This window comes from Miscanthus floridulus, chromosome 19 (genome assembly GCF_019320115.1).
Source record: "Miscanthus floridulus cultivar M001 chromosome 19, ASM1932011v1, whole genome shotgun sequence".
NCBI lineage: Eukaryota > Viridiplantae > Streptophyta > Magnoliopsida > Poales > Poaceae > Miscanthus > Miscanthus floridulus.
In genome coordinates, this window is record NC_089598.1 from 96,134,554 (window position 1) to 96,152,426 (window position 17,873).

A 17,873-nucleotide genomic window follows, 5' to 3' on the forward strand; every position below is an offset into this window, starting at 1 on the left:
CTCTCCTCCAAGTGGACAAAAGGAAAGACAAACAAAGTCATAGGTGGTTGTTCTCGTTCTTTTTAATATGTGCTGCGAAAGGGATTTGAGTTCACACGTGATCTGCTCTTGATATACATATATATGATCCCTTGACCTTAGATAGATAGTGACTTTTACTAACATATTTATCAATTACCACTAAATCTTCAACAGGCTGAGATTACTGGCAGAGCAGGAAACCGTCAAGAAAACACATACTATATATAAACAACATGTGTGACTCAATATAATGCATGATAAATCTGCAAGTACACAAGCTAGCTGGCCAGCTAATCTGCCATAAACTAGCAATATTTTTCATTCCCTGATGCCAATGCAAGTTGATATGCCTCCATTTGACCCTATGGATATACAAGCTGGGTATATAGGCCCTGTTTGGTTCCAACCTCCTAAAATTTTCAGGAGCTAAAAATTTTAGAAGCTTTTAGGAGGTTGCAAAAATCTCCTAAAATAGTGTTTGGTTCCACCTCCTAAAACTGACTAAAAGCAATAAATACACTAGCAAAAAGACCATGCAGCCCTCCTTCATACCCCTGCTCCTTCTCTGCTCCCGTCGTGGCCCTCGCTCTCCTCCTCGCCGTCTCCGCGGAGGTGGCCATCTTGACGGACGGGAGCGTGAGCAGCTCCACCACGCGCCGCCGCCTCGTCTTGGTCGCATAGGATCACCTTATCTTTGTGAAGGTAAGTTTACCCCTCTCACACAATCTATAGAACACATGGTGGGCGTCATCTATACGGTGTCCATGGCCGGCGGTGGTGCTGCGCCCCAAGGCGGACGCGGTGTTGCCGGACACACAAGTTGTTAGATTCATGTCCGGATGTTGCGCCCCGAGGCGGACGCATCGAACGTGGTGCTGGAGCTATGCCCCGAGGTGGACGCGCCGGACGTGGTGGAGTTGTGAGGGCGCCGGACGTGGTGCAGAGGCTGGGGCTACGCGGAGCTGCGGACGGACGGGCTGGCTCGCTCACGGACTGACAGACGGTGCGGAGCTCGATCGCGCGGGACGGCACGAACGGCCGAGCTCGCGAGGGGGCCGGCGACGCTCGTGTGGCAGTTGGTGGTGGCGCGTGCGGAGGACGGCGGCGCGGAGCTCGCGCACGGACAGACAAGCGGGCTCGCTCACGGACGGATGAACGGCGCGGAGCTCAGTCACGCGGGGCTACACGGACGGCGGAGCTCGCGTACGAACGGCAGAGCTCGCGTGGTGGCCGGTGGTTGTGCGTGCGAAGGCCGGCGGCGCTCGCATGGTGGACGACAGTGGAGGGTAGGGGCAGAGAGAGAGGGTGGGAGAGAGAGAGAGAGAGAGGCGGCAGGACAATAAAAGATGGGTAGTGGGGGTCCAGGATGGATTTTAGAAGCTTTTAGAAGTGGGTGGAGCTCTTAAAGTTTTTAGCCCCTCCTAAAGTTTTTAAAAGCTTTTAGGAGGAGGTGTTTGATTTTTTAGGCAAATTCTATCCAGATTTTAGCTCCTATATAACTTTTAGGATGGGTAACCAACATGCCATAGTAGTACGACTAATCATTCATGGATGCGTGTGAAAATTCCAAGCTTGTACTTTCTGTGGACTTTGATGGGATAGACTTGTGATCTCCTAACAGCGTATTAATGGTTCAGAGCTAGATTTTCCAAACTAAACGGAGGAATTCGATCATGTGTGATTGAGCCTGTACTTGTATCTGAAGAATGAACTACGAGTACTAGCTTTATATAGTTTCGATCAGTACGGTGCACACATGGGAACAGTTCGTGCATGGCGTGGTCTGTGGTTGGCTGTTGCGAATTTGCTATTCCTCCTATATTCAGGACGTATGTATATATGATCTCACCACTGACAAAGTGACAAGCAAAGCATGGAACCCACAACTCAGTACCAGAGAGAACGGCCATGGTGATGGAGTGCATGGCGCGCGGGTCCTACCTGTGAGTGTCTTAGAGTGCTCTGGAAGTGAGAGACAGACAGAGATGCTAGCCATCCCCCCCTCCCCCCCAAAAAAATCTAGAAAAGTTATGTCAAATGATCTGAAGTTTGATCAAATTTATATAAAATGTATTAATATTTATTAGCATGCTAAATAAGTATTATTAGATTCGTTACGATATATGTTTTCACATTATACTTGTTTGGATATTATTGCCTATAAATTTAATTAAATTTAAAAAATAATTTGGTTTTGCTAGACCCAAGATTACTTTCTTACGCTAGGGCTTTCCCTGACTCGATGCTCAATTCTTCTCCCCCAACCACCTGCATCTACCTAGCTACCTACGCACACCAACTAGCAAGTTAGCCCTTCCGTTAAGCTGTGCGCTGCACAGAGATCGACTACAGCGACAGTTTCTGTTCATACGTACGGCTGCTACCAACTGACAGACCAAATTGTTAATTACCCTTTCTGATTAGCCTGCCAAGAAGCACGCACTGCCGGCCGGTCAGTACTAACAACTCGACTGATCATGCATTGGCTGGCTTGCGTGTGTAGTTTCTTCAACAGTCCTTGTCCTTCTAATCATTCCAAACAAAATAGTTTACAGAGATCGATCACTGTTTTCTACTGCTGCTGCTACGCATAATATGAATTGAGAGATTATGCAGGTGGTTGCTGGGGAACGAAGACGCTGAAACAGGAATGTTCTGTTGGCCAGTCATCAGGTCAGTTCGTGATTAATGAGTCACCATCTCTCCTAGTAATCTCCTTTTCCAGGCCACCAGGCACCAGCGGCGAGCAGCAGCCATGCACCTCGCAACGCAGATTTGTGAACGTGTGAACTTGGATTTTGACAAACGATAATTATTCATTTGTTTTATTTGGGCCACATCCTGGGTCCATGTAAAGCCCAGTAGAGTAGTCGGGCCACTGAAACATGTAGTGGTATAGAGTCCAGACGTAAAATTTATCAGCAGAGTTTCAAAAAATTCATCGGTAGCCCGCTATTGATATGTCGCTGAAACTTTATATTATTTTTAAGAATCTTAACGATTTTAAATGATAAAACTTAAAATTGGGATTTTGTAGACCTCATCGAGAGCTTCAATTTTTATATACAAAATATTTCTATCCGACACCATATAAGAAATATATGATTTTTCTAATGCGACAAGCTCTAGTACACGATTAATATGGTGCTCAAATTTTATATTATTTTTTGACCATTTAATAACGATCATAAATGACAAAACTCAAATCTAGAAATTCGTAGATCTCATCGATAGCTACGATTTTCATATATAAAGTATCTTTATCCGATGACATACAAGAAAGATATGGTTTTGTTAAGACGACAAGCCCTAGCACGCGATTAATATGTTGCTGAAACTTTATATTATTTTCTTCGACCATCTTAATGACCTTAAATAAAAAAACCTCAAAACTAGAAAGCTGTAGATCTTATTGAGAGCTACAATTTTCATATAAAAAAATGAAACCTACATTTTTCTCATCTTATATCTTTATTGAAATATGACGACATTTTTTTGCTGAAATCTATCTATTTTTAAGTATAAAATTTTGGGGGTTTGATATTTCTCATCTTATATCTTTTTTTTCTTTATTGAAATATGATGACATTTATTTATTTATTTGGCTGAAATATATCTATTTAAGTATAAAATTTTTGGGGGTTTGACAGGACATCTTGCACCACTTTCCGAGACCTAATAGGGCATTATTGCACCTCCTACTAGGCCTTGTTTAGATTGAAAAAAATTTCAACCCGATAAATAGTAGTACTTTCGTCTTATTTGATAAATATTGTTCAATCGTGGACCAACTAAGCTCAAAAGATTCATCTCGTAATTTCGAACTAAACTGTACAATTAGTTATTTTTTTTACCTATATTTAATACTCCATGCAAACGGCTAAAAATTGATGTGATGGAGAGAGAATGAAAAAACTTGGAATTTTGAGGGTATCTAAACAAGGCCCTAGTATCCTTCTGGAACACAGTAGTTTGGTCAAACTTAAGATCCTTTAACTCTCCGAGATTCTTGAAATGACTTATAATTTGAAACGGAGGACCAACCGTTAGCTAGTTATTAAGTACTGGTACGGTACTACTACCTCCGTGCACAGCCTTGGATCCAGCGGACCGCGCGGCTCCGGCACACGGTAGTGTTGCCGCCGAAGTCGCGGATGTCGGGAGGCCGCAGCTGAGCATGGTGTTATTGGAGTGGCGGATGCCATCGTTGTCGCCGGTCCTATGCGCGGTGTGCAGGCCGGCCTGACCCCATGAACGTGAACCGGCTCAGCACGAAGGGCCGGCGTTATGCCTCGATATTTGGGCCGGTTGTTCATTATGCGCATTTGGGCCCAATCTATAGAGGTGCTGGCTCTCAGGTGGAGGACACGAATTATCATCCATTGCACAGTGTTGCTACATTATTCCTTTATTTCCAATTTAAATTCGAACTTTTGATCAGCTTTTATTCAGAACAAGCTCGAGTGCCACGTTACGACGACATGACGACCTTGAGCTCGAACTCCTTGCCAACGGCCAGCGACAACCCCTCCACTTGAGCGGCGCCGAGTGCTCCGCTCCTCTGGTACCCTAGCGCGCCGCCCATCGAGTTGGCCGTCTTCACGCCGTTGACGTAAACGGCGAACTCCCTCGGTGGCGCCGGCGAGTGCAGTCCCAGGAACATCACCTTGCCGATGACAAGCTTCCGGCTCGGCCCGTACGCGTTGTGCACCACATGCGACCTCACGGTGACCCCGCCGCGCCCCGCCGCGCAGCTGAACCGCACCAGGCTCCACTCGCCCCGCGGCCCGGCCATCTCCGGCGACTCGCCGTCGTCCAGGAACAGCTCCCCGGACGCGGATCCGTCCTCGTCGAGCGCGACCAGGAGGTGGAACACGGTCTGGCGCGCCCGTGACGTCGTCAGCGCCGGCAGCTGCAGCGGCAGGATGTTGCCGCCGGCCACGTGCACGTTGACCGTGTCCGCGGGCGCTGGGAGGGTGACGCGCTTGCCCGTCGCCGAGGCGACGGCGAGCGTGTAGTCGAAGAGGCTGAACCACCGGCCTGCCGGGAAGTAGGCGTCGACGGTGGTGGCCCCCGGCTCGAGCACCGGCGACACGAGCACGCCGCGACCCAGCAGGAACTGCCGGTCCACGCCGTACGTGGCCACGTCCTTGGGGTAGGAGAGGAAGAGCGGCCGCGCGATGGGCGCCCCCGTGGTGTGCGCCTCGTGCATCAGCGTGTACATGTACGGCAGCAGCCGGTAGCGCAGGCCGAGCGCCTTCCTCGCCGACCGCGCCACCAGCTCCCACAGGTATAGCTCGCGCCGGATCGTGCCGATCGCCGAATGGTCCCTTGCGAACGGGTAGAACGCGCCAAGCTTCACCACGAGCAAACACGAAAGCTCAGCTCAGCTCATACGTGTCAATGGACTTGGCATGCTGGTAGATAGGCTGCCTTGGACAAAAGCTTGTACCTGGATCCAGCGACTGCAGAGCTCCTCGGTGGTGTTGCCGCCGAAGCCGCAGATGTCGGCGCCAACCATGGGGATGCCGAAGAGGCCGAAGCTGAGCATGGTGTTGATGGAGTAGCGGAGGTCGTCCCACGTGGCGCCGTTGTCGCCGGTCCAGTGCGCGGTGTACCGGCCGGACCCCACGAACGTGGACCGGCTGAGCACGAAGGGCCGGCGGCCGGTGTCGGCGAGCAGCGCGCCGTGCGTGGCGCGCGCCTCCAGGAACCCGAAGAGGTTGTGCGCGTCGTACTCGCGCACGCCGCCGTAGTGCACCGCGGATGCCGGCGTGGTCTTGTTGTTGATGGGGCGGCGCACGCCGGAGTTGTTGATGCGGTACGGCGGGTCGTCCAGCGCGTTGAGCGGCGCCGGGTCGACGAAGTTGGAGATCTCGTTCATGTCGATCCAGAGGCCGTCAACGGGGAGCGTCCGCCGGAATAGGGCGATCTCGCGCGCCCAGAACTCGGCGGCGCGTGGGTTGAAGAAGTCCGGGAAGTAGACGTACCCTGGCCACACCTTGCCGAGGTAGTTCGTGCCGTTCCGCTTCAGGAACACGTCCTGCTGCATCCCTCGGACGAACGTCCCGTACGTCTCGTTCACGTTGATCCCTGCATATGCGCGTCAGTCGTCACCAAGTCAAGCAATGGCAGTGGCACTGTGGCAGCCAGCACATCGATCGCCATTTCCTGGTACCTGGGTCTATGATGACGACGTATTTCTGGCCGTTCCGGTGAAGGCGGTCGACGAACTGCCGCATGGGGCCGGCCGGGAAGTTCACCGGATCCAGCGTGAAGTCCTTGAACGCGTCCATGTAGTCGATGTCCGTCCACATCACCTCCAGCGGGATCCTGGCCTTGGCGTACCCGGCCACCACGCCCTCCAGGTCAGCCAGGTTCTTGTACCCGTACCTGCACTGGTGGAACCCTGCAACGAACCGGAACGGATCGCCATTGCAAATGCTCGATCAGCTGCAAGAACAGAGTGAATCCATCCATGGAAGCAAAGCAACAACTGGTTGGCAGCTGGCCGTACCAAATGACCAATACGGCATGGGAGCCGGGCGGCCGATGAGCTGGGTGTACTGGTCGACGACGTCGAGCGGGGCGGGGCCGGCGAAGAAGTAGAAGTCGAGCACGCCGCCGATGACCTTGTAGGTGAGGTACGAGCCGCCGTACTCGACGTCCATGCCGTTGCTGTTGAGCAGGAGCACGCCGTGCGCGGCGCCGGCGGCGGGGCGCACGTCGAGGTAGAACGGGTGGGAGCCGTAGAGGTTGAGGTCCACGTTGGAGGCGGCGATGTCGGCGTTCCAGAGCGTGAAGGTGTCGTTGCGCTGCAGCCGGAACGTGCGCTTCGTGTGCTCGCCCAGCCCGTACAGCGACGCCCGGTCCGCCGGCAGCGCCGTGGTCAGCTCCAGGTACCTGTTCTTGAACACCAGTGCCGCGGAGGTGTCGAAGAGGGCGTCGCCGCTGGAGCGGCGGGACACGGTGAAGCGGAACGGCGAGGCGTGCAGGGTGAAGGTCAGGTCGGACGTCGCCGCGGAGAGGACGCGGCTGCGCGGCGAGGCGCCCGTGCTGGCTTCCAGGGTGACGTCCCGCGGCGCCTCCCGCGGGATGACGCTCTGGGGAACCTCCCATCGCTGGTGGTCGGCGTCGGTGATGCGGACGTGCAGCCGGCTGTCCGTCTCAAGGCTGCCGCCGGCGTGGTTGGGTAGTAAAACGTTAGAAAAAAAAAACATTAATAAACCTGTGGAATTTCTAGCAAAATGCGCCGATCGCATGGCCTAATGGATAAGGCGCTCGCCTTCGGAGCGGGAGATTGTGGATTCGAGTCCCACTGTGATCGTGCATTGTGCGGGTTTGTTTTTATTTCTTTTTTGCCCTTTCTTTACCGTTCACATATTAGCAAGGTGCTTTCTTTTTCGGTAAATCTACAGCTCGAGTGATTTTAGGACTCCGGTCACTCGATTCCTCGAGTGATTTTTTGGCTTTTTTTGAACGTCTGTATGTTTTATTTGGTTCGCCTTTGAAATTTTCTAATTTGGCTTCTATAGAAATGATCTGGTTATTTTTCTGATTTTTTATTTGTTGTTTGTGTGTTTTATTTGTTTTTTCTTTGAATTTCTTCCAATTAGCACTTCATAGTAATTATCTGGTTTTTTTTGCTATTTTATTATTTAATTTTGTATTTATTTGATATATTTTATTTGTATCGTTAGATCTGGATCCCGCGATTATAGATATCGAGTGATGGCTGAGATGTGAGCACTTGATTGTAAGGAATCGAGTGATTTTAAGGAATGTGACACTACCCGTTTGGTCAGGCTCCGGCGCCTCCGGCTCCTGAGCGGTCGACACCCGGCTACTGTTCACCGGAGCTGTTTTTCTCTCTCCTCCTTTCCTCTCTCACTGACACCACCAGAGCCGGAGAAGCTCGTTTTTCTGACTCCGCGACTCCGGCTCCTATAGGCACCTGTAGGCTCCTGGGCGGCCGACACCTGGCTACAGTGTAGGAGCCGGAGCCCGCGGGAGCTCGGCCAAACGATTGTCAAAAGCATCTTGCAGAATGCAACAATTCACAAGGTGGGAACATATATAGCAATGTGAATTTGTTGCAATCCGATGTGGGGACTTGTTTGTTTCACCTTGTGATTGTAGGTTAGGCCTATTCGCTTGAACTTACCAGTCGACTTATCAGTATTTTTCTCTTACAACAAAATATTTTCGGTCGGCTTTAAATTGGCCTATTCGCTGGTTGGTTTCTGAGCTGACTGGTGCTGGTTTATTATGAGAAAAAAATACTATTAACTAGTTAGTTTGGGCTGACTGAATCCAACAAGCGAACAGACTGAATACCAGCCGAAAAGACCCAGCTGAAAGTACGTGTGATGGCATTCTGTGGCTCGTGGAGCAAATAAACTACGAAATGACTTGTTTGGTACGTTGTCGTAATCACCCAGTCATCTATCAGCTCTTATCTCCGAAGAAATAAATAAAAAAAAAGGAAGCCATTGACCTATCCTGTTTCTGACCACAGATGCATGTTGCTTTAAGCACAAATAATGGATCGCTAAAGTAAATTAAAAAAATCCCCAATAATGGATCGTTAAAATAACTATATATCCGAATAGAAGACAGACCAAGCCAAGTAAAAGCCATTTTTCCAATCAGGAGTTCTGAAGGGATCACGGCATCACGCACTAAGCTCGTAAGCTGGAGACTCTGTTCAACCCAAGAACTGACCAACAAGCATCTCCAGTTCAGCACTCGCTAGTCGCTACCCCCAACCACAAAGTATAGCTGAAGATTGGATAACAGGATAAACAACACATGCCATGGAAGCAACACACAAGTACTAGTAGTAATCAATCCAGGAAGAACGTACTTGCCTCGCGGTCAGGCTGAGCCTCTGGACATCGGGCCCGAGCTCCGGCTTGCGGCCGGCGCCGGCGAGCTCCAGCCGCGCGGACAGCTGCCCCCCCGCCCTGGCCCTGGCCACCGATACGACGCGGTACCCAGCGGCCTGGGCGGCGGCACGGTGCCATGGGGCGGCGGCGAGGAGGGAGAGGAGGAGAACGAAGAAGTGCGCGGTCGACGGCGGCGGCGGCCACACCATGGCGTGCGCGCGCAGGAGGGGCCAAGACGGTGCTGTGCCAGCACGAGATACTGCAGGGCGCTGCGGTAGGGAGTGGGAGTGGGAGTGGATCGACTGGCGTCTGGTGTCCTCCAGCTCCAGTCCAGCCGTGGAGTGGCCGCAGGAGAAGGAGATCGATGGGAGGCTCGAACTGCTGGGTCGCTTTTGTCGGTGACGGCCGGCCTTTCCCGTCGTCTTTTCCGGGATCTTTTCCTTGTCTGAAACGGAGTGAAACCGCGAGCTGGAAGGATCGGATCTCGCGCGCGGGTTTGTCCGTTTGTTTGTTTTTTTTTTTCTCTGGGCCTCCTCTGGGGTTGGTTGATTTTCCGAGCACGGGAAGCGGAGAAGGCACATCGATGTCGCCCGCGTGCACGGCGCGCGCGGCTGAAGCCTCACGGCACTCAAAAGGGGATGCGACCCATCTCATCAGAAAAAAGAAAAAAAGCGACGCACTATTGGGATGAGCACTAAACGGGTCAACTAGTGGCAGCGTTTGAAGTCCGGCCTGATGCTAACGAGTAACGACGGTGCCAGGATTTGATGATTTCATCGTTCGGTTCACCAAACATGAAGACCTCGAGCTGGTGCTGCGCACCCCATCGCCGGCGGGTGCTCCCTTCGCGCTTCGGTGGCGAAGGTGGAGCCGCCTAATCATGGGCTCTGCAGGCGCATTCCGTTACCGTGTCCTCGTCGGGACGAAGGGCATCCCCTCCCATGCAAGGCCTGCGACGCTCTGGCCGATCTGCGTAAAAAACGATTTTTAAGGGACGGTTTGAATTTTTTTTAAGGGCGTGCCGGTGATGGAACCGCTCCTACAGTGGTGTGCTCGGGTGCCCAGACATCAGCCACTCCTACAAATAGAACAGCAGGGGCGGCTAGTGATACGAGCCGCCCCTACAAATAGGATCTGATTTATTGGGGCGGCTTAATCACCAGCCGCCCCTGGAGTTGCTATTTGTAGGGGCGGCTGGTGATTGAGCCGCCCTATAAATGCCCCCGTATATATAGCTCCGATTTGTAGGGGTGGCTCAATCACCAGCCGCCCCTACAAATGACCCACATATAAAACAGCTGCAGCACCTTCTTCTTCCTCGGGTCACTCACTCCAACCCGTGAAAAAAGATGGGGAGGCTCTGGGCACCTCCCAAAAATTGTTCTACTAATGGAGGAAGGTTTTGATCTCAAATCCTTTGGTGGAGAGGTTGTAGAAGGTAAGAAAATGCTATTCCACACTTTTTTAAAGTTTTAATGATTGGTTAGTGAGTAGTTAGAGTTTTGTTTTTCTCTCTCTTCTATGGTGCTTGAGCTACTTATGAAGCAAATTAGACCCAAGTTTTAAATATACTAGGGTAAATTAGGGAGGGGAACAAGATCATACCCTTATTTGATCCATATTTCTTGATTTTAGTGAACAATTAGTTAGTTTTATGGATGTTTCGTGTGCATGTGGATCTAGATCTAGGGTTTGATTTTTTTTATTAATTTTCTTTTTGTAATTTATGTTTGATGAAATTGTACTATGGTTTGTATGAAAGATATTGGGTAAAGTATAATTGTTACTAATTGTTGTCTTTGAAATTGTTTATTGTAATCAATAAATATGTATTTTAATTATTTATGGATAAATGGGTCATTAATTAATTTTCCTCTGCCATGGTGTGTTTGTATGATTCATATAATAATATTAGATTTATATTCATATATATCTGAAGTATATACAATTATTCTCAAGTAATTACTAATTTGATTTATTTTTATATATATCTGAATAAGTAGTCCTTTAATATTTGTTTTGTTGTTGTTGTAAAAGATGGAGTACAGGAACTCTTTGATGTATGGTTCGTTAAGGTTCAAGGCAGGTTTCCGTGAAGAGGTGGATAAATTTATTGAAGCCGCAAAGAAGCAATCAACGACATTGAAAGAGAATAATGATACAATTATTTGCCCCTGTAAAGATTATAAGAACCGTATGGTATGGACAGATGTGACTATCATCATATCACATTTGATTATGCGAGGATTTGTTGAGGACTACACAGTGTGGATTCATCATGGTAAAACGATTATTGTTAATGACGAGGATGAGGAGGAATACGACGACAAAACCATAGAATCCCTGTCCCAATATTCAGCAGAGCTTGATGCACGAATGGATTTTAAGTTTGGCAATGAACAAGGTGGTGATGCTGGTGGTTGGGATGGTAACGACGAAGATGATACCAATAATGATGGTGGAGCACGTGTCAGGGATAAATATGATTTGGAGGTGTAACACCCAAAATTTCAGCCTTTTTGCAATAAGAAAAACTTGATTTAATTATGTTATTATGTGAACATTGAAATATAGGAAAGAAATATTTTTTGTAAAAATAAAATCAACTATAAGGTTAGTAACATGTTGATGCACTCATGCTGAAGCATTGTATTTAATATGTTGAGTGGTTTTTTATTTAAACTCAAAAGAATTCAAATCCATTTGAAAATACTTTTGAAAAACTCTAAAAATAAAAAGAAAAAGGTTTCTACATTTCTCTCCCCTCTTCTTTTTCATTTCGGCCCATGGCCTTTCTCCCTCCCGCTGGCCCTCCTTGCCTCCGCACCAGCCCAGCCCCGCCGAGCCCAGCAACTGTCACCGCGCCGGCCCATCTCGGCCAGGCAACTGCCGCCGTGCCTCCTTCCCTCTTCAGCGGCTGACATCCCGGCCCCGCCTGTCAGCTCCTCCCCCCACCTCCTTCCGCGCGTCCTGCAACCGCCCGCACGCACCTAGAGAAACCGCCGCCGAACTGCGCCCGCTCCTCTAGCGTCATGGGCGTGTCGCCCGCTCCCCAGCCTCTTTAAAACGATGCCGAGACCCCCCCCACGCGCCCCCCTGCAGCCCCTGCTCCCTCCTTCACGCTCGTTGTGCATGGAAGACACAACCGCCGCGACGCCGAGGTCCGTCATCCGCCATCCTCGTCGTCCGTCATCCTCGAGCCGCCTCCGTCCCCGTTTTGCACCACGGCGAGAATCCCCGTGCTCCCCTCTCTCCTCTAGTGCCGTTACTTTCTTCTTTCATGGTCGTTTGTGCCCTATTCGTGTGTGCCGAAGAACTCCACGCTACCGGCCATGGCGACCACCCCGCTGGCCGTGTTCTCCGGCCGCCATATAGGCCTAGCCGAGATCCCCTGCTCCTCCGCAACTCCCCGGTGCCCTCGGTTCTATGAACCGTGGCCCCTAGCCCCTGAACCACGTGCTTCGGCGAGTCCTTGCCGCCGGCCATGGCTGCGCCGCCATGACTGTCACTGTGCCGGCCGCCGACGCCCCTTTCTCTCTCCCTCCCATCTGTTCCGAGTCGCTCGATCTTGATCCAACGGCCACCGTTGGCCGATACACCTTCGCGGGTGGATTTGCTAAAGAGCCCCCTATTTTCGCTTAATTGTACCCGTAGTCCATAGCGCAAATTCCTAAGTACGCTTTCCTCTTTTGAAAACGTAAACTAAACTGTTTTAGTCCAAAGTATGTTTTCAGTATTTACAAAAATGCCATTTGTACTGTTTTGCTTATAAAATCGTCGTTTTAGCTCCGAATTGATCCGTTCAAATTGCGTTAGCTTCATAATTTCATAATCTATGTGTTAGTACCACTGTTAATCAAGTTTGCAACTTTTAAATTTCATGATTAGTTTTAATTACATAAAGTGCTATAGAAAACCATGTTTAATTCATAACTTTCGCGTTTTAGCTCCGATTTTCGTGAACTTCGCGTTGACATGATCGTAGTGAGACGTAGGTTCTTTTCATAAACATTCTATTTTGTTTTCTATACTATTGGTGTACTATTCTAACTATAGGATCGTTTGCTTTGTATGAATGCTTTTGGAATGTTGTATGTTGCCGTGTTGGTCGCGTTTAGACGGTGAGGAGAACGTTGGAGATCAAGAGTTCTTCGACAATCAGCAGGACCAGCAAGAGTTTGTGAACCAAGGCAAGTATAGCATGGGCCTACCTTGATGTCCTATTCACTTTAATCATTTACTCATATGCATGTGTCTAATTTTGATAACCCTAAGGACATTCTAGTCACTTGATGACTTGTTCCCTTGACTCCTATGGGTTAATTGCATATGGGTAGATTGCTAGTGCTCTAACTGAACATGATCTATATGATGGTGAATGGTTCTATGGAACTAAAAGTATAACATGAATCATAACAACTGATCCATAGGACAAAGGTGCAAATGACTTTTGATCATGTTGCTCCTGGCCCTCTATAAGGACTTATCTATCAGCAAAAGCTGGGACTGACAGTGCAACCGTGAGAGTCATATGGCTCTGACTTTAGCTCAGTAATAGGACCTTTTCTAGCTTGTTAGAGGTTACCTTTATGGCACAAAAGGGGCTTGCCACGTTGGGTATAGGGTTGCCTCTATTCCTATGTGTATAGCCGCGATGGATATGTGCCATAGGAAAGGGGGGTTCCTACATCTGCCTGCCGAGGAAACCTAGCGGCCCTAACTTGTTAGAGAAACCTATGAAATGGCTTCATAGTGTACCCTCCTCGCTCACCTTGGTAGTGACATAGGGGTAATTAACCCGGGCATATGGGAATCATGACTCGCGGTGAATGTGCACCACCTCTGCAGAGGGTTACAAACTGTTATAACAGCCATGCTCACGGTCACGAGCGGTCCAGAAAACTCACAGAATAATTGGATACTCATTATGGTTTATTTATGATGGTTTACGATGATAATATGATGCAAATAACTCTGATATCTGATTATGTGGGTTTAAATGGGAGCTTAAGCATAACTTGATAATAATTGGTAATAAAATTCTGACTTACTAAAAGTGCTAACTGTAGTAAGCCAGTGTCGTCCTTTTTGAGCTACATAACCTCATGTTATCTTGTTAAGTACGGGAAGTACTTACGCTTGTTTATTTCTTTATTTGGACAAAAATCCCGGATGGGTAACAAATGACAACGGGTATGAGGAATTTTCTGAGGATTATTAGGCTTGTGGTCAACCAGTTGACCTTCCCTATGATGGTGTTCCACGTGAGAGAGTTATCTTTTATTTTCCGCTGTGATGTATAAGACTAAGTATTGTTATTATCGTGATGTAAGATACACTGTGATGATACTCTCTTATAATTTGTCAGCTTATGTGTGTGATTGATCCCTGGGCACATATGAGTTAGTGCATTCAATTTTATCCTTAAAATTAGGTGTGACAAATTAGTATCAAAGCCGTGTTGACTATAGGACGCAAGCCTAGTTAGAAACGATCGTTTTAGCATCTTTGCTCCTCTGGTTTCTTGCTTACTGTCTTATTCTTGTTATTTTATTAAAACATTTATGCTTTGTATACCTTAATCTATTATATAAAATTGTTGATTCTAATTCTATCTCACTTTAAATCTATAGATGTCTCATAACCCGAAGACTGCCCGCCTTAGCACTGCTGGCTACCGTGCTCTGTTCACCCCACGTGCTCCACAGGCGGAGAAGGAGATTGTGATCATCTTCGACGATGAGGAGATGGCTACCCCGACACCTGCACCTGCTCCTACTCCAGCTATCGCATCGGTCTATCCTATTGTAGCTACACCTGAGGAGTCATCGGCTACTTCACCTACACCTACGCCATCCCCAGCTGTCCCTGTGGTGGATGAGGAGATAGGCTGGAAGTGCAAGTACTACTTCAAGCCAGCCCCGGAGATGGCCTACTACCACACCCTCCTCACTCACGTGCTAGACGACTACTACCCTGACCTGCACGCCTCCATAAACTATCACTATGCAGAGTACCAGCATCCATTGGAGGCCACCTTCTGGAAGGTAGAGCTGGTGGTCACTGCTTGGAACGACATCAAGAATGGACATGAGGTGGAGACTGTCCACCGAGCCACTGCTAGAAGGGCCCATGCCTTGGATGGCATGGAAGATGCAGCGCAGGACGCCTACATCTACTACCATGGTCATCGCTTTGAGGCCATGAGGGAGGATCATTTTAGGTTCCTTCCTCGCAATGATCATGAGGGTGTTTGGCAGGTCCTGGCTCCACCAGAGAGTGACCCAACTCTAGAAGCAACGGTGTAGCATGTCCATGCCATGCAGGGGGTGGATGAAGAAGTCAAGGGAGAGCTACGTGCATCACAGAGGGCCAAGAGACGCCTCCAGAAGCAAGTTGATGAACTACGTGCTCAACTTGGGCAGCCACCGATCTACAAGAAGAAGCGCCGGTTGTTCAGCATGATTGACACTGCCCCATAGGTGTTAGGTGCCTTGTTTAAGATTGCAACGTCGTTAGTTCGTGTTTCATATTTAGTCTTGTTTGGTCTTGTGAACTTGGATGAGTAGATGTTTTAATTTGTGAACTTGGTTGATTTGGAGTTTGGTTGTTTGTTGAAAGTTTATGGACATGTCCACAACTTTCTTAGATTGGAACCTTAAGTTTAGATGAAATCTTAATGCAGATGGTTTGCTTTATCTTATATCTGCTGTGCTGTTTTCTGGAGCAGCCTGTGATCTTTATGTTGTATCTCAAAATCTGGGCTGTCATAAATTCTGAAATTTTTGTGGAGATAACTAGACTTCTGTATCTTTCAAATGTCTCTGGAATCACGTCAATAGCTATTCAGGTTTGGGAGATCTAGCTGTCACAAGTTGATGTTCCTGCGCAGTCTGGAACCCAGGACAGATTCGGTTTAGCTCTATTTTTGACCATGTGTATGTTAGAATCTGTAAAAGTAATCTAAATAAAAGTTGTAGCTGATCTCCTAAGCTTTCCAACTGTTCTTGGTAAACCTCTGTTGGATCTCTAAAACTCAAGTTATGATAGATTTACTGAACTGCTATTTCTGGAATCTTGTCCAGAAAATTCTCAGCATTGTTTCTTATCTTTTGTAAGCTTTCTATAATTGGAAAATCTCTAAATTTTGCGCATTTGTTGGAAAACAGATGGCCGCAAGAGGAGGAAGGGGCAGAGGCCGTGGTCGTGGGCATGATGCTCTCATAAATCCACCACCACCGCCACCTGTGACCATGGAACAAATATTGGGAATGCAAGCGCAGTTGATGCAAGCTATGATGCAGCGCTTGGACAATGAACCTGCAAGAGGACCACCACCTGTTCAAGTCAGAGATAAGCGTGGAGAGTTTATGAAGGGTCGTCCACTGGTGTTCACTCATGCCTCAGACCCTATGGAGGTAGATGATTGGTTGCATGCTGTAGAGAAGCAACTTAACATAGCACAATGCAACGATCTTGAGAAGGTGTTGTATGCTTCTAGTCAACTCCAGAGAGCAGCTCAGGATTGGTGGGATTCTTTCTAGTATGGACGTCCCAACAACGCTCCTGCTATCACCTGGCAGGAATTCAAGAACAATTTCTGATCTTATCATATCCCTGGTGGACTCGTGGAATTGAAGCAGGAGGAATTTAGGTCCCTCAAGTAAGGATCCATGACTGTGGCGGAGTATTATGACAGGTTTGCTCAACTGTCACGTTATGCTCCAAATGATGTAGCAGAGGACAAGGATAAGCAACGCCGTTTCCTTAAGGGACTCTATGATGGACTACAGCTTCAACTGATGTCCAACACCTACCCTAACTTTCAGTCATTAGTGAACCACACTATTGTGATCGACGATAAGCGCAAAGAGATGGAAGCTAAGAAGAGGAGGCTTCAAGGGCAAGCTTCTGGAAGTAACACCCACCTGCGTGCATATCCCCAGCAGGGTTTTCAACAAAGGAATCAAGGACCATTTAACTAGGGAAACCGTGGTCAGTATCCTCAACGTAATCAGTTCCAGCAACGCCCTCAGTACCAGCAATAGTATGGTAATCAGTGTCCCCCGCAATAGACTAGCAATCTGGCAACACGCCAGGGACCATCCAACAATGCTACTATGAAGAGTGGTGCACCCAATAACCCTAATGCATGCTACCACTGTGGAGAAGTAGGTCACTATGCTCATCAGTGTCCTAAGAAGCAGAACCAACAAGCACCTCAGAACCAGACTGGCAATCAGAAGTTCAACGCCCGACCACCTCACACTACGAAGGTGAATTATGTGTCATCTAATGCAGCTCGAGAGACGCCCGAGGTCATGTTGGGTACGTTCAGTGTCAACTCTATCTCTGCTATAGTACTTTTTGATTCTGGTGCTTCGCATTCTTTTATTTCCTAAGCTTTTGTTACAATACATAGCATACCTTTGCGTGCCATGAAAAACCCCATACTAGTAAATTCACCAGGAGGTAGTATGCCCGCTTCATATTGGAGTCCCTCAACTAGCATTTCCTTAAGGGGGTAGACTTCAAAGTGAAACCAATTGTGTTGAGAATAGCGGGAATTGATCTTATTCTGGGAATGGATTGGATGAAACAACACCGGGCAGTGATTCAATGTCAGGAGAAATCTGTGATTGTGACATCACTCAATGGAGATAGAATATGTGTGGAAGTGGTGGTGCAAGCTCAGCCTACAGCCATAGTGAACCAACTGGATGGTGATGCCAATGAACAAGATTGTGTCGTGGAGGAGTTCCCGAATGTCTTCCCCGATGACTTGCTAGGTATGCCACCTGACCGAGATATTGAATTCATTATTGAATTATTACCTGGAACTGCACCAATAGCTAAACGTCCATATAGAATGGGGGTTAATGAATTAGAAGAGCTTAAGAAACAACTAAAAGAGTTGGAAGAAAAGGTTTCATATGCCCCAGTTCTTCCCCATGGGGGGCACCT

The 17,873-nt window shown here is 48.4% G+C and overlaps 1 protein-coding gene and 1 non-coding gene across 2 annotated transcripts; one reads left to right on the forward strand and one right to left on the reverse strand.

Moving 5' to 3' along the window:
* Window positions 1-4,380: 4,380 nt before the first annotated feature.
* On the reverse strand, window positions 4,381-9,428 carry LOC136527072 (probable alpha-glucosidase Os06g0675700). Its single transcript, XM_066519693.1, has 5 exons — window positions 8,892-9,428; window positions 6,539-7,194; window positions 6,200-6,430; window positions 5,474-6,114; window positions 4,381-5,377 (listed from the first exon to the last, which is right to left on the reverse strand). Exons 1-5 carry the CDS (start codon window positions 9,116-9,118, stop codon window positions 4,493-4,495), a joined length of 2,640 nt encoding a protein of 879 aa, XP_066375790.1. The 5' UTR covers window positions 9,119-9,428; the 3' UTR covers window positions 4,381-4,492.
* On the forward strand, window positions 7,276-7,348 carry TRNAR-UCG (transfer RNA arginine (anticodon UCG)). Its single transcript has one exon. It is a non-coding gene; the product is annotated as a tRNA-Arg (tRNA).
* Window positions 9,429-17,873: the final 8,445 nt, after the last annotated feature.